The sequence below is a fragment of the Saccostrea cucullata genome, unplaced genomic scaffold, assembly GCF_032062105.1.
Source record: "Saccostrea cucullata isolate Sc308-1 unplaced genomic scaffold, CSIRO_AGI_Scuc_v1 ctg2394, whole genome shotgun sequence".
NCBI classification, from domain to species: domain Eukaryota; kingdom Metazoa; phylum Mollusca; class Bivalvia; order Ostreida; family Ostreidae; genus Saccostrea; species Saccostrea cuccullata.
Window position 1 is genome coordinate 15,619 of NW_026935684.1, and position 26,040 is coordinate 41,658.

The 26,040-nt window shown below is 37.5% G+C and overlaps 1 protein-coding gene across 1 annotated transcript in view; it reads left to right on the forward strand.

The window, feature by feature from the left end:
* Nucleotides 1–26,040, forward strand: part of LOC134243570 (uncharacterized) — a gene marked incomplete at its 5' end in the record, with an annotated part of 64,684 nt that overhangs the window by 14,391 nt on the left and 24,253 nt on the right. The window contains 2 exons of the mRNA XM_062725823.1: nt 1,261–1,731; nt 11,261–11,500. Of these exons, the coding sequence (XP_062581807.1) occupies nt 1,261–1,731; nt 11,261–11,500 (711 nt within the window). The remainder of the gene's footprint in view (nt 1–1,260; nt 1,732–11,260; nt 11,501–26,040) is intronic.

Sequence of the window (26,040 nt, forward strand, 5' to 3'; positions counted from 1 at the left end):
CAAAAGGTACCTGTTGGAGTACGGTTTTTAAAAGTGGGAGGTTAATTGATCAACCTGGAAAAAGTACTTGAATGAATAACTTGATTGTTTTTTAAAAAAGACAGGAAAATATAACTCCGAACCCGAAAACCTTACTATGTAAAGGGGGTGTGGTTTTATTTTGTACTCACAACCGAATTTCCTTATATATTACATCATTAATCTTTCACGGAACATTTTCTATCGTAAAATCACACCCATCTATAGTAAGAGCACAAAAAATTGGGACATTCTTCTTTCTTTCTTTCTTTTTTTGCAAAGCCAAAGGTGGGGGGGGGGGGTTGTAACCTCCGCACCCCCCCTCTGGATCCGCCACTGTAAATATCGTATTAGAGCTTCCGTACATTGTCCTAGTGTAACAGTAAGCCGTCAAATGATGTAAAAGTTAGCGCTTTTCGTAAAAGTCTACTAGTAGAAGATATTTTATAGTGTCAATATTTCAGCATTTCCCAAGAGATTCTTTACTGTCAGAAGAATCTAGTCATTTTAAAATCAAGCATAAATTGTATGTTCTTATTTGTCATGCAGTTATCTAACCCCCCCCCCCCCCCCCTCACGACACTTCTTATTTTCCACCTGATTTAATTTTAAAATTCATTTTAAAATGTTTTAGCATGCTTTTTCTTTGTTAAAAGAAGAAGAGAATTATTACATTTAATCATAAAAATGTACCTCTGTAGAATGTATTTCTATATAGAAGACGAACAATAATGCACACGCAAAAAATTATTATATTACTCGTATATCTTGTTAATAAAAACTGTTAAACAGACAAATATATCTTGAATATGGTTGTTTTTCCATACATTGGGAATTTCAAGTACCAATAAATCTTATTAAATTATGAAATGTTTATACCATAAAGGCAACGAGAATAATTAGTTGAAAGGCTTAACATGCGTATCTTTATTTAGAAAAAAATCTAACAAATATTTTTTTCTGTTTTTCACCTGTTCCCAATATCATCATAGTCAACAAAGATTTACCTACTGCTTTTTAAAAAAAAAAATTCAAATGTATAACATAAGAAGACCTTTTTATGGATTATATTACTCATTAAAAGTGTAATTTTATGTTGCAATTCAAAATTAACAAAATGACATGATTAACGTTATATAAAGGCAGAAAGATATAGATTTAGCTTTAATATACGTTTAATTAGTGATTATCTCAACAAATCTATCCATTTATTTATACGAGTATTTATTATATTTTTTTCAGATCCGTTCTCCACACTGACTGATGACGAGGTGTTTGAGTTATTCTGTTTTCTTTGTTCTGACTCCGGTCCTCCTGACTTCACGGACACAGAGTGGCTGGAGATGCTTAATGAGATACGACAGGACGTGTACGGTAAACAGAATCCTGTAACACGTGAGGAAGCACAGCAGACTCTGGACAGACTGAAGTCACGTGATTACCTTTGGGAAGATCAGGACAAGATAACGAAGGACACAAAGGATGAGACAATGTATAGGATAGCATCAATGGACAGTGTTATACCATTCTATTACAATAGTTATAACACAGCCAGTGTGTACCTGAGATCTGGGCTATACAACAGAAAACCTGGAGAGAAGTGTGTCATTAGTCCTGGTTGTGATTACTTACTGATACGCCGTCTACAGATGAACATACTGACTCACGTCACCATGAAGGACATGAATATATATGAGCTGTTAGTCCGGTTTTGTAAGTTTATATACTGTTATAATTTCATCATTTTTACCTATTCTACAATTATTATGTTTCGATGATCTAAGATTCATTGTGTGTTTCTTTTAGTTTCAAATTGGTGGCAAAAAAAATAGCATCTATTTAGAATATAGAATAGAAGCATTTATTTTATGAGAAAAGAAGTCGGGTTTGATGTAATATAAGAAGACTTATATACACATGTATTTAAAAATAGCTTGTTCATCATCATGTTCTATACCATCGTAAATTTACCTTGATCAATAAGAAGGTGGTGTTCGGTAATTTTCTCTAATATCACATTTATTGGTATGGTTGATATTTCATGCAGGAACAAACAATTAATTTAAAAAAAAATGCCGAGTTAATTTTTTCAAGAAATATTTGGGGTTTTTTGTAATCTCTCTCTCTCTCTCTCTCTCTTGAGGGGGTATGATAAAGAACTATTAATGTCCGAAATAGACGAGGATTGTAAAAGCCGTAAGGTTGGTCTGATGGTCACAGTTTTAATGTTTTTGTAAAGTGGGTTATCCTTTGTTATATGTATTTATTAATGTAAGATGATTTGTGTTAAACACAATCCAAAAAAATAATCATATTTCTTCATTACTTATTATTCTTTTACATTTTGCATTGTCTTCAACACAAAAAATTAATCAACGCAAAATGTAATAACAGAAATGTACGTTTTCTTGTTACTAACAGTATGAAAAATATCAGTCAGCATTTGACTCAATGATAAATTGTATTTGCTGACAAAGTCATTTTGAAAAATGTATTAATCTATAAAAATGATATTATTAGATTTTGCGTTTTTAAACTTTGAATGATTTCGACGCAAAATGCAATAACCCAAAATCTAATAATTCCAGTTTACAAAAAGAACGAGTGCACTTATGGGCCCCGGTAAATTTAGCTACAGAACTGTAGCTCTCCGAAATATATATTGAAAGACCGGAGAGCTACAGTGCCACCTATTGAACAAACCGTATATTTATTGCGCAAAAAATTATCGATTTATTTTTTCATGTTTTTAAACTATAATATCAAAATATTACTAAGTAAACCATGTATTCCCAATAACATTATCTTTCACTGTTTTCACAACAAAACATGTCTTATTTCAGCCCGGAGGACCGGGCTGCTCTACACATATACGTTTAAGTGTTGGCATAATTATTGGGATTGAGGTGGGGGAAGTTACTACTTTCGAATTAAAGGTTTTCTGAGTATTAAAAAGAATATTAATCAGAATTTTCTTTCCCTTTATAAATTACGAGATACACAATATATTTACTTCCATGAAATGAATCTGTAAAATATGTAAATATTTCAGATTTAATATATAAAGTTGCTTATCATTTACTATCGAAAATGACTGGTCCCTTTTTTTAGAACAACGAATTTTACTTTTCGCATAAAACGTACTTTATACAGTTCGTGTTTATTGTCTAAAAGTGAAATACATTTCTGAAAAGCTGATGTATGTCTGGTTTTGATGTATATTTTATGCAGCCAACATTTACTTAAAGAACTGATAAAGTTTGAAAAGGTATCGTTTTTGTTCGATTTTCATCCGACTATAAGTTTTCAAAATATTCTCGGCTATCGTCTAGATCATTTAGACGTATGCCTTTTTCATACATATCGAAGCGGTTTGATGATCAAGAGTCATTTCCATTTGTTTTCTTTATTTATTTCTCGGGCTACAATTGATGGTTGCATCAATGTTTTCTTGTTGTTGTTATATACAGCCCTCCTGGCCCTGAAATGAAGATCATCGAAAATTTCTTTGTTTAAACTGTCATTTTGGTTTGTAAGATAATTCGGCCCAAATGCGCTTCGTGTAGATGTCAACTACGAAAGTAGTAAATAATTGATAGAAGAGTAATACATATTTTGAAATTTAGCTTTTTCGCAATTGAGGAAGGACTTTGGAGGAATAAATCCAGAAACTAGCGCAACTTTTGTGCGCAATAAATATACAGTTTTTACAGTGGGTGGCACTGTAGCTCTCCGGTCTGTCAAATTATTTTTTTTTTCGGAGAGCTACAGATCTGCAGCTACGGTAAAATGTGAAAAAATAAACAATCAAATTAAGCAAAGTTTTCATCTCAAATCATTATTAATTGAAATCCAAACGGTAACCATATTATTCAACAAATCTTACCGCTGAAATTCACGAATATACAAAGAACAAAACCATACAATCATGAATGCGGTAGAGGTCAGCCGACATTTGTGATTTTCTATAGTAAATTGAAACGGTCATTTATTTCAAAGCTTGTGTTTAAATGAGCCTAACCTTATGCAAACTTGTGCGAATGACAAAAGACGCATAATACAATAATAAAACTTGTGTGAAAATAGAAAATTTGCACACGATTAGGCTGGTGCTTGAAATATTAATTTAAAAAAAAAAACATACTTATTTTCTATAGCTAGTATATAAATATTCGAGTAGTTGAGTGAAACATTGAGAATTTTCACCCCAAGACCATTGTCAACCGAGGCGCAGATCGACAATGGTTTTCTTTAGGCCCTTTCACAATTGGCGCACGAGCAGAAGCGACAAAATATTCGTGCGACCGAATAATTTTGTTTAGGTTCGTAAACTGTTGCCAAAATAATCGCATATGAAAAAACTCACCGTATACAACGGGTAACGCGGGGGAGTCGCTAAAAAGTATGGGGGAGTCGTTTTCAACGTATGGGGGAGTCGATTTTCACTGCTTCGGAGTCAGAAGTGATGTGGGTCACGTCTTTTTTCGGTATATGTAAGGTGTATTTACAAAAAACAACTAGCCCACGGAAGGATGCAATAGTTAAACTTTCTGTTGGTCATTTGTCCGGGTTGCATATACGTCTAGTTTTCTCAAACACTTCGAAACTATTCGACAGATTTCATATTTACGTCGATCGAGTGGTTAAAACATGCATAGTTTGCACAATCTACGACTTGTTTAGGGATTATAACAGATAAAACAGTAAAAGGAAACGTTAATCTTTCAAATGCAACAATTGAAATTTGGCTAGACTTTATAAAAATTAATAATTAAAACATTTTCTCTTCAGGAAGTAATGGTTACGTAGGGGGGAGTCGTTTCTGGAAAAACACAACGCATAGGGGAGTCGAAAAATAAAGTGAAATGCATGACCTAATCTGGTGTTTTAGTTTAAGAATACATGTAATTGGATTATATATCTTCGGAGCACATGTGCATGGGGACAAGATCCTTCCCTAGCTCAGTACCGGTATGTAATTTTCTTACACATTACAAAAATTCAAAAAGATCACGAACCCTCACTTTCAACAATGACAGTCTCTCCATAAAAAAAGAACAACCAGATTTATAATATGGAACATTTCTTCATAATAATATTAACCATTTTTTTTATTAGAAAAGTGGAAATCTCTGGTGCGTCATTCCCGCCCATTGACTTCTTTTTTTCTTGGGGTGGGGGTGGGGTAGAAATTTTTAAACTGGTATATGCCTTCAATTTGGTCGACATATAAATAATTTATTTTTATTTTTCATTTATCATATAAACACATCTTCAGGCACAAACAATGTATCTTAAATGAGAATATTTGGGATTATCTGGGGTTTACACTGTCAGTACTACATGTATATATTCATAGACAGGGTTCGAGGGCAACATGCGTTTTTTTTCGGACCGAAGAACCAAACTGTTTGCTCGAGGTTGTTAGTCCGAAGGCAAAAAGTTTTGTTTGAGGGGTCGTAAAAAAGCATTTTTGTCCGAGAACAATCAATTTATGAATCGTTATATTGTTTGTTATGATATTATCATGATGAATTTTTTTCACGAGCACTGCAGTTTAAACTTTGTCAATTCCATCAAGTTCTGACAGTGAGCTCGCCCACACAGTGAAGTAAGCGGTGCCATAGCTCATCGACAGGTCCAACATCTCACTCCACTGTCAAGCAGCGATTTATTTGATTGCTCAGGAAAACAGTAGAAAGCCTTTTTCTAGTTATAGTTTTTCTTACAATAACAACTTTTCATAAGTATGAAAAAAAGAATTATAAACAACTTATCTGAAAAATTTTGACGAGCAAAAAAAAAAGGTTGGAAGAAGATTCATGTAACAACAGAGTTTCTCAACCAAAATTTATTAACACATTTGTAAATATAACTATGATTTTACTAATCTGCATGAAAACGTTGGAAGACCTTTCATACGTGCCTTTTCGTGCAATGTATTTCAGAATTGTTATTATGGGTAAGTGCAGGGTCTGAAGTTCTAATTTTAGTAAGAGCTATAAAAATTCATCAAGAAAACTAGAGGTACTGTGAGGAATGAGCTCACTAAATGATACCCCCGGCTCCCATGCCATAATGGCAAAGTCCATGTTTTGCTGTGGCCGGGAAACCCAAAATATGTGTCGGATCAAAAAGTAAAATAGGAGGTCACCAGGGGCTGATACAGGAATTGAAGTTAGGTGGGTGCGAATAAAGTAGGCGGGGGGGGGGCTGGGGACCCGGGGGGCGAAGCCCCCGGAAGCTCCTGGATTCTAGAGATTTTGTGGGGTAAAAATATGAGTAGACAATTTTTACATTTACTAGACTAAACTCTGATTTACGGTAACTTGGACAATTTTATTTTGACACGCCGGGTGCGCCCCCTTAAATCCGCCACAATGCACAATGGCAATATGTAGTAAAGTTTCTGTGAAAGTTTCATTAAATTTCACTCAGTGGTAGGGGGAGTTGCGGATAAGAGATGTGTACCCCAATGCGTAACAGACAGACGGACGGACGTACAGACATTAACTGCCTAACGGTATTTAATTTAAAATGCTGAAAATTTTGGAATATGCCACTTCATGCTCATCCGTGCAGAAAACATATCAAATGTACATGTAGTAATGTATATGAAGTACTGGTATATACTCATACACTTAACAATAAGAAACGATAATTACATGTTTTAATTTTTACATGTACATTTTGCTTATATTGATCTTTATTCATATTGCATTTTACTAAAATTATAAAGTTATCAAAATAGTTATGTATGGAAGCATTTAGCAAAAGAAAACAAATTTTAGTAATAGTACAATTCAATTTTGCGACTCCCCTATGCGTTGTGTTTTTCCAGAAACGACTCCCCCCTACGTAACCATTACTGTCTGAAGAGAAAATGTCTTAATTATTAATTTTTATAAAGTCTAGCCAAATTTAAATTGTTGCTTTTGAAAGATTAACGTTTGCTTTTGCTGTTTTATCTGTTATAATCCCTAAACAAGTCGTAGATTGTGCAAACTATGCATGTTTTAACCACTCGATCAGCGTAAATATGAAATCTGTCGAATAGTTTCGAAGTGTTTGAGAAAACTAGACGTATATGCTACCCGGACAAATGACCAACAGAAAGCTTAACTATTGCTACCTTCCGTGGGCTAGTTGTTTTTTGTAAATACATCTTACATACACCGAAAAAAGACGTGAACCACATCACTTCTGACTCCGAAGCGGTGAAAATCGACTCCCCCATACGTTGAAAACGACTCCCCCATACTTTTTAGCGACTCCCCCGCGTTACCCGTTGTATACGGTGAAACTGTTCGTACGAAATTCGCACGATTTAAACCTACTGTTGTGAATTAAATCTTGCGATATATCTTGCGTTTATATGTGACTGTTGTAGAATGAAAGCGAGTGTTGTAAGATAATGCGATAGGATTGCACGATTGATAAGGTTTTCGGACAATTGAACGTGCGACATTACGATTAGACGTGCGGTGCTCGTGCGCTCATGCATTCCATAGTACGAATTTTCGTGCGAATCAGAGGGCCGGGTATATATATACCACCTGTTTCCGACACTCTTCGGTTGACATTGTTAAGATGCTTATAATTATTAGTCCTTTCAACTGCCGCTAGGGGTCGGTATTATGAACGATAACTATATATATCTAACTGTTTACACGCAAGGCAGTTTTTAGCATTTCCCAAGTGTTTCTTTGCTCTTAGTAGAATCCAGTGGTTTTAAAATTTAGCACCAATGTTAAACTTATTTACTGTATAGTTGCGGACACCGGTTTACTACATATAATTAAAATTTTAATTAAAATATAAAGTAAAATCTACCCTCCCTCTCAGTCCTAACCTAATTAAATTTTATACTCGGTCGTTCCCCTTCGTGCTTAGTAACACAAATAAGATGATCAATCATTGCATTTACTTGTAAAAATATATATGTTTACACAGGAAGCGAAAAAGCGCGAACACAAAAACATGACATTAAATTTTATTCTTCATAATAATCGTCAAAGAGAGTTAAAACTATTGAATATAGTCTGTTCCCAATTCAGACCCTGTTATTTCACCTAGAGTGAAGGCATTCTCTTTTCTCTTGGTCAAAACTTTTTGTGTACAAAACAATGTAAGGAACCCTTTTGTGTATATAACAATACCAATGCTGAAGCAGCCTATATGTCATTCCTATAAACGATAACTCATAAATCGGCACTAAGTTGGTCATTTTTCACACCTGAGTTACCTGTCCTTAAACACAACATCGGAAAAGTCAATTATAAATGATTAAACTTTTTAATGATGTAATTAAAAATATGCACAAGTTAATATCTTTTTTGATAATTTCATGTAACTATAAATCTATCTATACAATGTTTTTTACCATATGTGCAACTTGAAAAATTAGTTGAAAGGCCTATAATTATACACGGTATATATACCTGTTGCAAAGAATGGCAAATGAAGGTGATAAATCAAGCAATGACATAAAACTATAGTAAAACGTTGCAAGATTACATGAGATATGTTGAGCAACCGTCGCATGGTCGCAACACACACGCAAAGACAGCTGCGATTCATCTTACGATCTTTAAAAATCGTACTTTGATCGCAATTGGTCGCCTCTGAAAAGTGTGCGTGTTGACTATTTTGAAGAGACTTGATGCGACCACTAAAACACATGCAATGAATGCGAGAAATCGTGCAACGTATGTGAGAGTTCGTGCGAAGCTAAAATTTTTCGATTGCAAGGTGTTGTTAAGTGCCCGTGCGCCAATTGTGAAAGGGCCTTTAGGGTGAAAATTTTCAATGTTACACTCAACTACATGCAAAATTTATTATATTATACTGAATCTTTTATACAAATACTTATAACAGTGAACCGTGCGCGCAGAAATTCTGCGCGGTCGCTATTTTCAGGTCACCTGAGTAAACTCAGGTGACCTGTTGCTATCCGTCCTGTTTTCGTCCGTCGTCGTGCGTCTTCCGTCGTGCGTTAACATTTGAACATTTCTATCTTCTTCTCTGCAACCACTGAACCAATGTCAACCAAATTTCAAATAAAGCATCTATGGATGAAGGGGACAAAAATTGTGAATTTCATGATCCCTCCCCCCTGGGGTCTGAGGGGTGGAGTCAAAACCACGAAAATTAATGCAATCTTTAAAAATCTTCTTCTTTACTCCTGGACATCAAGCAGTCAAATTATTTGCATGATTATAATCAGCATTGAGTCCTCTACCAAAATTTTGAAATTAATGGCCCTGGAGTCAGGGGTTCTAGTGCTAGGGTGGGGCTAAATAAGTATATAGTGAAAATGCATTATTTCTTTGAAAATTTTCTTCTTTGCTCCTGGAAATTAAATAAAGTAACTAAGTACATAGCTATGATGAGCAAGAGTGCCTCTACCAAATTTGTGAATTTTATGGCCCCAGGGTAAGGGGTTCTGGTGTTAGGGCGGGGCTCTATTGATTATATAGTGAAAATACACGAATACTTTAAAAATCTTCTTCTCTGCTCCTGGGTATTAAATAAAGTAACAAAGTACATAGATATGATGAGCAAGAGTGCCTCTACCAAAATTGTGAATTCTATGGCCCCAGGGTCAGGGTATCTGGTTTTAGGGTGGGGCTCTATTGATTATATAGTGAAAATACATGAATTTTTTGAAAATCCTCTTCTCGTCTCCTGGATATTAAATAAACTAACTAAGTGCATGGGTATGATGAGCAAGAGTGCCTTCACCAAAATTGTGAATTTTATGGCCCCAGGGTCAGGGGTTCTGGTGTTAGGGCGGGTCTATATAGATGATATAGTGAAAATGCACGAATTCTTTGAAAATCTTCTCCTAGGTATTAAATAAACTTAGTGCATAGTTATGATGAGCAAGAGTGCTTCTACCAAAATTGTGAATTTTATGGCCCCAGGGTCAGGGGTTCTTGTGTTATGGGCGGGACTCTATTGATTATATAGTGAAAATAAAGAATTCTTTGATAATTGTCTTCTTTGTCTCTGGGTATGAAGCAGATGAACTACTTATATATTCATGATGAGCAAGGGCCTTAATCTTGCAGAATTGTGTGAATTTCAAGTCTTCAGGGTCAGGGGTACCATAGAGGATGGGGGCTGTACTCATATACTGAAAATGAATGAATTGTTTGAAATCTGCTCCTTGATATTAATCAATTAAAAAAAAAACAAAAAAAAACTGATAGTCACGTGAGTTCTACCTTAGTAACGATATCTCAAATGTGCTCACTGTATAACATAGGTACATGTAGATTTTGTATCATTAAATCAAAGTCGTGCCGCTTTGAGATACAGTGTATTTGTATGTATTTTGTTTTTAAGAACACGGGAGGGTAAAGATAGTTTAGTGTCGTTCATAAAAGTGAAACAGTGAAAAAATGAAACAGGTACATTTGTGTTGAAAACCACCTAAACACTCCTTTTTAATTTCAAATTCAGTGACACTATTTTTGTAATATTTCAAATGCAAGAGCGCAATTTCTTAGTTTGATCATCATGGCTACAGGCAACTTCACAATTTCATTCACATTTTAAATAGATTCAGAGCAAGAAGTAACATGCCAAAAACGCGCCTGACTATGATCCACCATCTGATTTTTCAAGTGTCGATTAAAATATCTCTTCCTCTTGATTTACATAAACGAAACTCAAAGAAGGTTCGGTACGATTTTTCCGGATTTAGGTTATCCATGGGTATCTCAAATATTCCATTGTTTCAAATCCATGCTGATTTATATGATGCTTAACGTGCTTTTTAGAAATATTCACCAGTATCTAATTTTATCAAAAGAGAACGATTTGGTTATATATTCAAAAGTGAAATGGCACATAAAAAGGACCCATTCAGTATTGATGAAGTGCAAGTACACTTGTACTTTGCATTGTGGTAAGGCAATCGCCTTTCATTGATCATTCTAAATTTGTAGAACATGCTGTTTCAAAAGAATTTACTTGTTTGTGTTTAGATAAATAGATAAAAAAAAATTTTAATTTTTCTTTTCCTTTTCTTTTATTTTTTTTTTTTTTTTTTTTTTTTTTTTGCGTTTTTTGGCATTTCCCTTATTTTGTTTAACATGACGAATTATAAATCTTTTAAAAAAATATAAAATAGAAGGGAAAACAACGACATGCATGAATAAAGTTAATGAGCAGGAATATATAATTCCTTTCAATAAAATATGTATTTGATATTCTCGATTTTCTTATATTACAGTAAACACACCGTACAACGAAAAAAAGGGGAATCTAAGTGAACGGACGCAGTTATTGATAACCTTAAAAGAACAAGGAGAGGCTGTACATTACAGAGGAAGATCACATGACAGTGTAGATCACGTGACGTGGCTCTGGAGATACGGTTACTGGGCGAGACCTGACATCGTGAGATCCTGTATAGGTCTACATCCACACAACGACATTTACATCATCGGCAACAAAGCTTACAGAAAACCAAGTAAGTATAGACTACAAAATCAGGAACACCTCGGACCGATTAAAATAGAGAGAGAATTAACGGCAAACGGTTATATCTGAGGATGGCAATCAGAGGATTATTGGTATATGTAATCGATTAGTCGAATTTTTTCCATGGATCAACCAATTTACGGAATGGATCAGCTTGATTTGAAGTATTCAATAATGTTAAAAAAACTTTTCTAAAAAAGCAATTTCAAAATTTGACATTATAAACTACAATAATCAGAATACATGTACTTTACATTTAATTTTCTAAAAGACAATTAAATTACCATGCAGTGCCATTACTCTTTTTTTTCTTAAAGTAACGGATTACATTACCATTTGGTATACTTCAGTAAAGTTATCCATTACCATTACAATTACGCTTGGAGGTTTTTTAAAATAAAAATACAAAACCTAATTTTTTTTTTCATAAGCGTATCCACTGCCTTAAATAACTAAACATGATAAATGATAAGTCAAATTCGATTCAAATATTTTAACTTTTTTCATTAAATTTTGATCATTTGCAATAAAAAAAAATATAAAAAAAATAAATGAGACACATATTCATTTGAAAAAATAACCTAAATAATATTAATAGATCTCATATAATTATTCACAACTAAAAAGGAATCTGATTGACCGAGGCAGTTACGTGTCCGTCGTGTTCTGCATGCATCAAAACGTCTTTTTCACGACTCTGTTGTCAAAATGCAGAAGGATAAAACGTACGCTGAACTAGGCCCTGAGGTCCCCCTGCTCAGTTCACGACTATCGGGCCTGTTTACTCCGCTACAAAATGTAGTGCGTTGCATACGTAAAGTGAAAGTAGAATAAATCGTAATACTGTGAAGCCTTTAAAGTGTAAAACAAACAATTTTTAAAAGGAATAACCATCTGAAGGGTATTATAAAAGATAGAGGGGGTGGAGGGTGGGTGCTGAGCAACATTAACTGCAATTTTATGCGATGTATGATATATAAGCGTTTAACATTTATGGATTACGTTAGGTGACCTGTGGTCTCCCGTAAGATTTTATTCAATTTAACATTATAGTACACATCAGTAGGGGACAACAGTAACGTGATCAGAGAACAAGTAATGTTGTAAATCTGTAGGGGGACCAGAGGTCACCTTATATTGTACATCAGTAGGGGGACATCAGTAGGGAGTGCAAAGGTCACCTTATATAGTACATAAGTAGGGGGACCAGAGGTCACCTAAAACTGTACATTAGTAGGGGAACAAGAGGACACCTTAATGTACACCAGTTGGGGACTAGAGGACACCTAATATTGTATATCAGTAAGAGGACCAGTGTGTCACCTTATATCATACATATGCAGGGGGACCAGAGGTCACCTTAAACTCTACATCAGTAGGGTGACCAGAGGGCATCTTATACTGTACATCAGTAGGGGGACCAGAGGGCATATTGAATTCCACATATGAAGGGGAACCAGAAGACACCTTATATTGTACATAACATGCATAAGTAGGGGACAACAGAAAGGAACCCAGAGAACACCTTACATTCTACATCAGTAGGGGGACCAGAGGTCACCTTATATTGAACATCAACAGGGGGACCAGGAGTCACCATATATTGTACATCATTTGGGGGACCAGAGGAAACCTTATATTGTACATTAGCTATAGTAGGGGGACCAGAGGTCACCTTAGATTGTACGTTAGTGGGCGGACTAGAGGTCACATTATACTGTATATCAGTAGGGTACATCAGTAGGAGAGCAGAGGTCACCTTTAATTCTACATATGTATGGGGACCAGAGGTCACCTTATAATTTACATCAGTAGGGGACAACAGTAAGGGGGCCAGAGAACGGCTTACATTGTACATCATTAGTGGGACCAGAGGTCACCTTATATCCTACATCAATAGGGGGACCAGGAATCACCTTATATTGCACATCAGTTGCAAACTTTATTGTACATTAGCTAAAGTAGGGGGACCAGAGGTCACCTTATATTGTACATCAGTAAGGGGACCAGAGGTCACCCAATATTGTACATCAGTAGCGGGAGCAGAGGTCACCTCAAATTGTACATAAGTAGGGGGACCAAAGGTCACCTTATGTTGTACTTCAGTAAGGAACCAGAGGACACATTAAATTGTACATCAGTAGGGGGACCAGAGCTCACATTAAATTGTACATCAATAGGGGGACCAGGAGTCACTTTCTATTGTACATCATTTGGGAAACCAGCGGCAACCTTATATTGTACATTAGCTGTAAGTAGGGGACCAGAGGTCATCTTAAATTGTACATCAGTAGGGTGACCAGAGGTCATCTTAAACTGTACATCAGTTGGGGGACCAGAGGCAACCTTATAGTTTACATCAGCAGGGGGACCAGGAATCACCTTTTATTTTACATCAGTAGGGAGACCAGAGGTCACCTGATACTCAATAAGGGGACCAGGAGTCACTTTATATTGTACATCATTTGGGGAACCAGCGGCAACCTTATATTGTACATTAACTGTAGTAGGGGGACCAGAGGTCATCTTAAATTGTACATCAGTAGGGTAACCAGAGGTCATCTTAAACTGTACATCAGTTGGGGGACCAGAGGCAACCTTATAGTTTACATCAGCAGGGGGACCAGGAATCACCTTTTATTTTACATCAGTAGGGAGACCAGAGGTCACCTGATACTTTACATCAGTAGTAAAAATCAGTAGGAGAGTAGAGGTGACCTTTAATTCTACATATGTAGGGAGACCATAGGTCACCTTATACTGTACATCTGTTGGGGGACTAGAGGTAACCTTATATTGTATATCAGTAGGGGGACAAGGAGTCAACTTATATTGCACATCAGTAGTGGGACCAGAGGAAACCTTATATTGTACATAAGCTAAAGTAGGGGGACCAGAGGTCACCTTAAATTGTACGTCATTGGGGAGACCAGAGGTCACCTTATACTTTATATCAGTAGGGGACATCAGTAGGAGAGCAGAGGTCACCTTTCATTCTACCTCTGGTAGAGGTCCCCTTAGATTGTATATCAGTAGGGGGACCAGGAGTCACCTTTTATTGTACATCAGTAGGGGGACCAGAGGTCACCTTATACTGTGCATCAGTATTGGACATCAGTAGGAGAGCAGAGGTCACCTTTAAATCTACATATGTTGGGAGACCATAGGTCACCTTATTCTGTACATCAGTTGGGGGACTAGAGGTAACCTTATATTGTATATTAGTAGGGGGACCAGGAGTCACCTTATATTGCACATCAGTAGTTGGACCAGAGGAAACCTTATATTGTACATTAGCTATAGTAGGGGGACCAGAGGTCACCTTAAATTGTACGTCAGTATGGGGGACCAGAGGTCACCTTATACTGTATATCAGTATTGGACATCAGTAGGAGAGCAGAGGTCATCTTAATTCTACATATGTAGGGGGACCAGAGGTCACCTTATATTTTACATCAGTAGGAGACAACAGTAAGAGGACCAGAGAACGGCTTACATTGTACATCATTTGTGGGACCAGAGCTCACCCTATATCCTACATCATTAGGGGGACCAGGAATCACCTTATATTGCACAGCAGTTGGGGGACCGGAGGCAAACTTTAGATTGTACATTAGCTATAGTAGGGGGACCAGAGGTCACCTTAAATTGTACGTCATTGGGGGGACCACAGGTCACCTTATACTGTATATTAGTAGGGGAAATCAGTAGGAGAGCAGAGATCACCTTTAATTCTACATATGTAGGGGGACCAGAGGTCACCTTATACTGTACATCAGTTGGGGGACTAGAGGTAACCTTATATTGTATATCAGTAGGGGACCAGAAGTCACCTTATATTGCACATCATTAGGGTGACCAGAGGTCCCCTTAGATTGTACATCAGTATGCGCACCAGGAATCACCTTTTATTGTACATCAGTAGGGGGACCACAGGTCACCTTATACTGTACATCAGTAGTGGACATCAGTAGGAGAGCAGAGGTCACCTTTAATTCTAAATATGTTAGGGGACCATAGGTCACCTTATTATGTACATCAGTTTGGGGACTAGAGGTAACCCTGTATTGCATATTAGTAGGGGACCAGGAGTCACCTTATATTGCACAAAAGTAGGGGGACAAGAGGAATCCTTATATTGTACATTAGCTATTGTAGGGGGACCAGAGGTCACCTGAAATTGTACGTCAGTAGGGGGGACCAGAGGTAACCTTATACTGTACATCGGTAGGGGACATCAGTAGGAGAGCAGAGGTCATCTTAATTCTACATATGTAGGGGGACCAGAGGTCACCTTATATTTTACATCAATAGGGGACAACAGTAAGAGGACCAGAGAACAGCTTACATTGTACATCATTTGTGGGACCAGAGGTCACCTTATATCCTATATCATTAGGGGGACCAGGAATCACCTTATATTGCACATCAGTTGGGGGACCGGAGGCAAACTTTAGATTGTACATTAGCTAAAGTAAGGGGACCAGAGGTCACCTTATATTGTGCATCAGTAAGGGGACCAGAGGTCACCTTACATTGTACATCAGTAGGGGGAGCAGAGTTCATCTCAAATTGTACATCAGTAGGGGGACCAAAGGTCACCTTATATTGTACATCAGTAAGGAACCAGCGGACACATTAAATTGTACATCAGTAGGGGGACCAAAGCTCACCTTAAATTGTACATCAATAGGGGGACCAGGAGTCACTTTATATTGAGCATCATTTGGGGAACCAGAGGCAATCTTATATTGTACATCAGCTGTAGTAAGGGGGACCAGAGGCCTTATACTGTACATCAGTAGGGGACATCAGTAGGAGAGCAGAGGTCCCCTTTAATTCTACATATGCAGGGGGACCAGAGGTCACTTCATACTGTACATTAGTTGGGGGACCAGGGGTAACCTTATATTGTAACTCAGTAGGGAGACCAGGAGTCAAAATCTATTGTACATCATTAGGACCAGAGGTCACCTTACATTGTACATCAGTAGGGGGAGCAGAGTTCATCTCAAATTGTATATCAGTAGGGGGACCACAGGTCACCTTATACTGTACATCAGTAGTGGACATCAGTAGGAGAGCAGAGGTCACCTTTTTATTGTACATTTTAGGGAGGACCAGAGGTCACCTTATATTGTACAACAGTAGGGGGACCAGAGGTCACCTTAAATTGTACATCAATAGGGGGACCAGGAGTCACTTTATAATGTACATCATATTGGGACCAGAGGCAACCTTAGATTGTACATCAGCTGTAGTAGAGGGACCAGAGGTCATCTTAAATTGTACATCAGTAGGGAAAGCAGAGGTCACCTTTATTTCTATATATGTAGGGGGACCAGAGGTCACCTTATATGGTACATCAGTAGGGGACAACAGTAAGGGGACCAGAGAACAGCTTATATTGTACATCATTAGTGGGAGCAGAGGTCACCTTATATTACATCAATAAGGGGACCAGGAATCACCTTATATTGCACATCAGTTGGGGGACCGGAGGCAAACTTTAGATTGTATATTAGCTAAAGTATGGGGACCAGAGGTAATCTTATATTGTACATCACTAAGGGGACCAAAGGTCACCTTATATTGTACATCAGTAGGTCACCTTAGTTGTACATCAGTAGGGGGACCAGAGGTCACCTTATACTGTACACATGGGGGACAGGTAACCTTATATTGTATATCAGTAGGGGGACCAGAGGTCACCTTATATTGTACATCATTAGGGGGACCAGGAGTAACCTTATATTGTACATCAGTTTGGGGACTCGAGTCAACCTTATATTGTACATTAGCTATAGTAGGGGGACCAGATGTCACCTTATTTTGTACATCAGTAGGGGACATAGGGGGAGCAGAGGTCACCTTATATTGTACACAAGAAGGGGGACCAGAGGTCACCTTATATTGTACATCAGTAGGGGAACCAGTGGACACCTTATATTACACTTTAGATCAATAGGGGAACCAGAGGGCACCTTATATTGTACATCAGTAGGGGGGCTAGAGGTTACCTTATACGTGTATTGTATATCAATAGGGGGACCAGAGGTAACCTTATATTGTACATCAGTAGGGGGAAAAGAGGACACCATATATCGTACATTGGTAGGGGGACTAGGGGTCACCTTATATTGTACATCAGTAGGGGGACTAGATGACACCTTATAATGTACATCAGTAGGGGGACTGGAGGGCACCTTATACTGTACATCAGTAGGGGGACCAGAGGACACTTTATATTGTACATCAGTAGGGGGACCAGAGGACACCTAATATTACACTTTAGATCAATAAGGGGACCAGAGGGCACCTTTTAGTAGGGGACATCAGTAGGGGGACTAGAGGTCACCTTATATTGTATATCAATAGGGGGACTAGAGGTAACCTTATACTGTATATCAGTAGGGGGACAAGAGGACACCATATATCGTACATTGGTAGGGGCACTAGGGGTCACCTTATATTGTACATCAGTAGGGAGACCAGAGGACACTTTATATTATACATCAGCAGGGGGACCAGGGTAATCTTATATTGTACATCAGTAGGGGGACCATAGGACTTCTTATATTGTACAACAGCAAGGTGACCAGGGTACATCTTATATTGTTCATAACTTGGGGACATCAGTAGGGGGACCAGAGGACACCTTATATTATTCATCTGTAGGGGGACCAGGGGTTTCTTACTTTGTACACCAGTAGGGTGACCAGAGGTCACCTTATATTGTACATCTGTAATGGGACCATAGGACACCTTTATGTACATCAGTAGGGGGAACAGAGGTCACCTCATATTGTACATAAGTAGGGAACATCAGTAGGGGGACCAGGGGTCACCTTATATTTTACAAAAGTAGGGGGACCAGGGGTCACCTTATATAGTACAACAGTAGGGGGCCAGGGGTTACCTTATATTGTACAACATTAGGAGGACGAAAGGACACCTTATATTGTACATCAGTAGGAGATAACAGTAGGGGGACCAGAGGTCACCTTTTATTGTACATCAGTAGGGAGACAGAGCCTTCTGTTCAGTTTTAACGTTCGTTACTGGGTGGACGAGAAGTAAACTAATATTGTACAATAATAAGTTGACCAAAGGTCACCTTATATGTTATTTTCATTATGGAGACTTATCGTCAACTATATATTGTACAACAGAAAGGGGACCATAGGTCACCTTATACTGTACAAAAGCAGACGTCAGATTATATTGTACATCATAAGGGGAAACGGAGGTCACCTTATACATCAATAGGGGGTCAGAGGTCACCCTATGTTGTAGATCATTATGAGGACCTTAGGTCAATCTATATTTTACATCACAAGGGGGACCAGAGGTCACATTGTATTGTACATAAATAAGGACACCGGTGGTCCATTTTGTTGTACATTTTTAAAGAAATCAGATATAAAAAATATTATTTGAATGCAGAGAGATAAAGCATCAACGATTCTAGACTTGTCTTAACCAACAGACACCTAAAAAGAAAACAAGGGCGGACCAGTGGGTACAGATAAAATGCATATTAACGCGATGTTCACTTAAGAACACGACAAGAGGCCTATGGATCTTATAGGTCATTTGAACATCTTGTAAAACTTTAAAACTTTCATTTCAAATAAGCGGTAATAATTAGCAATAATTAGTAGTGCTCATTGACCACAAAAACCCTCATCCTGAGGTCATACATTTCACAATTTTGAAAAAAAGGACCATTGTTCATAAAAAAAGTTGGTTTATACCAAAGAACAAATTTCAAAGCATTAATTCAATTACAGTATTGTCTACAAATGACATGGTACCCATGAGCCAGGGGCCTTGAAATTTATAATTCTGGAAGACACTCCCTTGCTTATCATAACTATATGTAGTTAGTTTAATTAATATCCAGGAGCAAAGAGGAAGATTTTTTTTTAAGAATTAAGGAGGCTGGGGGACAACAAATTAACCACAAATTAACCATCAGTTTAACTTAATTTTTTAGATACGGTGTCATAAGCTGTCAACTATCATTTGGCAAAGAAAAAATTCATACATTTTAGTTTTTAAAATTTGATCATTTTTGTATATCTTAATATGGAGCTCTTCTTTTAAAGGAGATCAAAATAGTCTGAAAATGGCTGCCACCCCTCATGATTATAAACTTTACAGTTTATATAGCCCCAGCGTAACACCGGAACCCCTGACCTTTGGGTCACAAATTTCAAAACTTTGGAGAGAATACTCTTCCTCATCACAACTTTGCATGTAGTTAGTTTGTTTAATATCCAGGGGCAGAGTGAAATATTTTCAAAGAATAAATAAATTTCATAATTATTATTATTGTTTTATGGGTATTTCCCGTGTGAACAGAATGGTGGATCTGTGTGGTTTTTATGTCACGTGACATGGTCATATAAATAGCAGGTGCGTGCTTAAAAATTAAGTTACTCTACCGCTCGTACAGAACGTGTAAGGAATGGAAACCACTAAATTAGGCACACACACATATACATGTATGCATATATGCATTATTTAATGATTAAAAATAACGTGTGTTGAAATGAATCAAATGTGTTAAATTTGTAATAAACGTTCTGACGAGCAGCATTCCATACACGTATATGAGTTGATTATTCTTTCAATACAGAATAAAAAGTATAATTAATTTATATCCGGACAGAAGAAGTAAGAGAGATTATAAATTAATATAAATTTTATAGCCCTGTCCTTACCCCAGGGCCCCTGACCCTGGGACAATGAATTTCACAATTTTGGTATGGAGTCAATGCTTATAATAATTATGCCAACAGTTCGACGGCTTGATGTTAACGAGTAAAGCAGATTTTTAAAGATTTTATCAATTGTAGTAATTACGCCCAAACATTCTTGCCTTAGAGGGTGGAGGGCAGGGACCATGAATTAGAAAAAATTCCCTTTCACCCATAGATGCTTTATGCCAAAATTCGTTGTAAATGTTTGAGGGATTACAGAGAAAAGCTGAAAATGTTCAAATGTTAACGCACAATGCACATGCAGCGCACGACGCCAGAAAAAAAAAACTGATAGCAATAAGTCACATGCGTTGATTCAGATGACCAAATAAGGAGTCCTTTGGTCTCAATATTTATGTAAAATATTAGGTGTCTTCTGGTCTCCCTGTTGACTTACAATATAATATTATATGATGACCTTTGGTCTTCTTATTGATGTAAAATATAAAGTGTCTTCGGTTTCTTCATTGTCGTTCGAAATAGTGTTATCATTAGTTTTTAATGATGTACAATATAATGTGACCTCTTGTCCCCCTACTGATGTACAAATTACGAGGGCTGTTCAATAAATAATGTCCTGAACTGTATGACATACAATAATAAGCTTGAATTTATAAGAATTGATGTGACTACTTTTCATCACACATTTTAATTTGAGAAGCTGGAAAACAAGGGTATGTGAGACACTGCATTAAAAATGAATTGTAAAGAATCAGTAAACTAAAGTAAAATTAAATCGTCCATGAAAGCTGCTGTAAAATTTGTTGAGAATCCCAAAGAAATACTCACTGAAGTATGTAAAAAATTACTGAAATCAATGTCTGTTTTATAGACAATTGAGCAGGTGGATTTCACTGATAAAATGTATATAATGGGCATCAAAAATGAATACCGTACTTGCAAACAAAATTAAACAAATAATGCACTGTTTGCCAAATTTCAACAAATAATCACTGATGCTGTATGATTGACTATACGACACATAGCAAAGAATGGAGGCGTACAAGGCAAGGACAATTCTGCGCTCTGAAAAAAGATATTTCTCAATTCGAAAAGTAGTATTTTTTCAAAATTTTATGGTTTATATAATCTTTTACATATCAAATTCTTTATTTCATTGTTTTAATAATATATGAATAATTTATATTTTATTCATGTTTTTATGACATTTGAAAACAAAAAAAAAAAAAGAAAAAGAAAAAACTTCATGTATGATTCAAACTCTCTTCATAGCTCAGGTTTAGTTCAAGACCAACCGCTTTAACCACTACCGGTACGCTACGAAGTATATGCACTATTGACGTCTTTCAGTGTGATTTAAATGGACGGGTTTGTAACATTTCCATCATTTAAACGTTCACGGAGAATGGAGACTTGACCCATTCATTTTCATAATTCGTTTTTTATAGCTCTGTTAAACCCATTTTCCACTAAATATGCTTAACTCTCAACATTTTGATAAATATTATCAAATGATAAGTCGTTCAGAAAAATAAAATGTTAAAATATTTTGAAGATGAAATTACTGAGAACATGATTTTAAAGCTTATTACTCAAAAGTAACTCTTTAAAAAAATGAGTGAAAACGACTGCATATAAGAATATATGAATAGTTATTAAAAATATCAGTAATTGTAGTTATCAACGTTTATTTGAATTTCAAACAGATAATGAAACTTGAATCTATTGCTTAAAACCCTCAAAGCAAATTTACAATAAGATGTACTTGACAAAAAAAAGCAAAGGTCTAAGAAGAGCAGAGAATTGCAAGAGCACAAGGATAGATTTATAGGCAATTTTCTTAAAAATTAGTGGTCTTATTGTTCAAATCCGTATTCGGGGATGCAGTTTAATTTCTGGAAGAATCTAGAAAGCAATTTTTTGGCAAAAGGTTAATGAGAATAAGGAATCAAAAACATAAGATTTTTTCCATGACAGCGTCCAAACCCGAAAGCCCTGAAGAGTAAGGGAGTCTTAGGGATAAACAAAAGTTAATGTTCATTCACGTTAACAATATTCGCCATATCTTTCGCCTTTTGACTTGTTCCATTTGCCAACCTTGAGAAAACGCCTTTCAGAAGGAAGAAACAAGTCCAGGAAATCATAGGATCTGCAATAATCCAGTATACAAAAGTTCAGACAAGAAAATGACAATTGAATCAGAAATTGGATAAAAATGTTACTTGAATGTTTTTTAATGAAAAGATAATTTTTAGTTAAATCATTATAACTGAATTATTGAAAAGCGACTTTTGTTTCTTTCCGAGCATCGAAGACATTATTAAACGACTCTTGTATAAGGTGACCTACCGATGTACAATATCTAGTGTCCTCTGGTCCCCCTACTGATGTACAATATGAGGTGACCTCTAGTCTCCCTACTCATGTACAATATACGGTGACATTTGGTCCCCCTACTGATGTGCCATATAAAGTGGCCTCTGATCCCCTTACTGATGTACAATACAAGGTGACATCTGGTCCCCCTTCTGATGTACAATATGAGGTCACTACTGGAGTTTTATGAAGAGACTTACTTTTACAATCGACTACTGACTTTTACAATTTAAACAATGACTTACTCCATTACTTAAAATGTAAAAGTCAGCTGTCTAATGTAAAAGTAAGTCTCTTCATAAAACTCCATTAGTCCTCCTACTGATGTATAATATAAGGTGACCTCTGGTCCCCTTACTGGTCCCCTACTGATGTACAATATGAGGTGGCCTCTGGTCCCCCTACTAGTGTACAATATAAGGTGGCCTCTGGTCCTACTGATTCACAATATAAGGTGACCCCTGATCCCCCTGCTGATGTACAATATAAAGTGTTCTTTGATCTCCTTACTGATGTGCAATATGAGGTGACCTCTGGTCCCCTTCTAGTGTTCAATTAAAGATGACCTCTGGTCCCCCTACTGATATACAATAAAAAATGGCCTCAGGTCCCCCTACTAATGTACAATATAAGATGTCCTCGGGTCCCCTTTTAATATACAATGTAAGGTGACCTCTGGTCCCCCTGCCAATGTACAATATAAGGTGACCCCTGGTATCCCTGCTGATGATCAATATAAAGTGACCTCTCATACCCTTACTGGTGTACAATATAAGGTGACCTCTACTCCCCCTTCTGGTGTTAAATATAAGGTGACCTCTGGTCCCCCTTTTGATGTACAATATAAAGTGGTCTCTGGTCCCCATACTGATGTACAATATAAGATGACCTCTGGTCCCCCTTCTGATTTTAAATATAAGGTGACCCCTGGTCCCCCTGCTGATATACAATATAAAGTGGCCTCTGGTCCCTCTGCTGATGTACAATATAAGGTGACCTCTGGTCCCCCTTCTGAAGTTAGATATAAGGTGACCTCTGGTCCCCCTTCTGTTGTTAGATATTAGGTGACCTCTTACTGATGAACAATATAAAGGTAGCCTCTGGTCCCCCTACCGATGCACAATATAAGGTGACCTCTGGTCCCCTTCTGATGATCAATATGAAGTGACCTCTCATTCCCTTACTGATGTACAATATAAGGTGACCTCTAGTCCCCCTTCTGATGTTAGATATAAGGTGACCTCTGGTTTCCCTTCTGTTGTTAGATATAAGGTGACCTCTGGTCCCCCTTACTGATGAACAATATAAGGTAGCCTCTGGTCCCCCTAGCGATGCACAATATAAGGTGACCTCTGGTCCCCTTCTGATGTTCAATTAAAGGTGACCTCTGGTCCCCCTCCTACTGATGTACAATATAAGATGTCCTCTGGTCCCCTTTTAATGTACAATGTAAGGTGACCTCTGGTCCCAGTGCCAATGTACAATATAACATGACCCCTGGTATCCCTGCTGATGATCAAAATGAAAAGACCTCTCAATCCCTTACTGAGGTACAATATAAGGTGACCTCTAGTCCCCCTTCTGGAGTTAAATATAAGGTGACCTTTGGTCCCCCTTTTGATGTACAATATAACGTGGTCTCTGGTTCCCCTACTGATGTACAATATAAGTTGACCTCTGGTCCTCTTTCTGATTTTAAATATAAGGTGACCTTGGTCACCCTGCTGATATACAATACAAAGTGACCTCTGGTTCCTCTGCTGATGTACAATATAAGGTTACCTCTGGACCCCCTTCTGATGTTAGATATAAGGTGACCTCTGGTCCCCATTCTGTTGTTAGATATAAGGTAACCTTTGGTCCCCCTTACTGATAAACAATATAAGGTAGCCTCTGGTCCCCCTACCGATGCACAATATAAGGTGACCTCTGGTCCCCCTACCGATGCACAATATAAGGTGACCTCTGGTCCCCTTCTGATGTTCAATTAAAGGTGACCTCTGGTCCTCCTACTGATATACAATAAAAAATGGCCTCAGGTCCCCCTACTGATGTACAATATAAGATGTCCTCTGGTCCCCTTTTAATGTACAATGTAAGGTGACCTCTGGTCCCCCTGCCAATGTACAATATAACGTGACCCCTGGTATCCCTGCTGATGATCAATGTGAAAAGACCTCTCATCCCCTTACTGATGTACAAAATAAGCTGACCTCTAGTCCCCCTTCTGGAGTTAAATATAAGGTGACCTCTGGTCCCCCTTTTGATGTACAATATAAAGTGGTCTCTGGTCCCCCTACTGATGTACAATATAAGATGACCTCTGGTTCCCATTCTGATTCTAAATATAAGGTGACCTCAGGTCCCCCTTTTGATGTACAATATAAAGTGATCTCTTGTCCCCCTACTGATGTACAATATAAGATGACCTCTGGTCCCCCTTCTGATTTTAAATATAAGGTGACCCCTGGTCCCCCTGCTGATATACAATAAAAAGTGGCCTCTGGTCCCTCTACTGATGTACAATATAAGGCGACCTCTGGTCCCCCTTCTGATGTGAGATATAAGGTGACCTCTTGTCCCCCTTCTGTTGTTAGATATAAGGTGACCTCTGGTCCCCCTTACCGATGAACAAAATAAGGTAGCCTCTGGCTCTCCTACCGATGCACAATATAAGGTGACCTCTGGTCCCCTTTCTGATGTACCATATAAGGTGACCCTTGGTCCCCTGCTGATGTACAATATAAGCTGACCTCAGGTCATCCTACTGATGTTAAATATAAGGTGACCTCTGGTCCCTTTACTTATGAATAATATAAGGTGACCTCTGGCCCCCCTACTTATGTACAATATAAGCTGACCTCTGGTCCTTCTGCTTATGAACAATATAAGATGACCTCTGGTCCTACTACTGATGTACAATATTAGGTGTCCTCTGGTCCCCTTATTGATGTTCAATATAAGGTGACCTCTGATCCCTCTACTGATGTACAGCAAAATATTAGGTGACCACTAGTCTCCGTACTCATGAAAAATATCAGATGACGTCTGGTCCCCGTACTGATGTACAATATAAGGTGTCCTCTGGTCCCCCTACTGATGTACAATATAAGGTGAACCCTGGTACAACTGCTGATGATCAATATAAAGTGACCTCTCATCCCCTCACTGATGTACAATATAAGGTGACCTCTAGTCCACTTTCTGGTGTTAAATATAAGGTGTCCTCTGGTCTTGCTACAGATGTACATTACAATATTAGGTGACCACTATTCCCCGTACAATATAAAATGACGTCTGGTCATCCTTCTGATGTTAAATATAAGGTGACCTCTGGTCCCCCTACTGATGTACAATAAAAGGTGACCTAAGGTACCCCTGCTGATGTACAAATGTAACTTCTGGTCATCCTTCTGATGTTTAA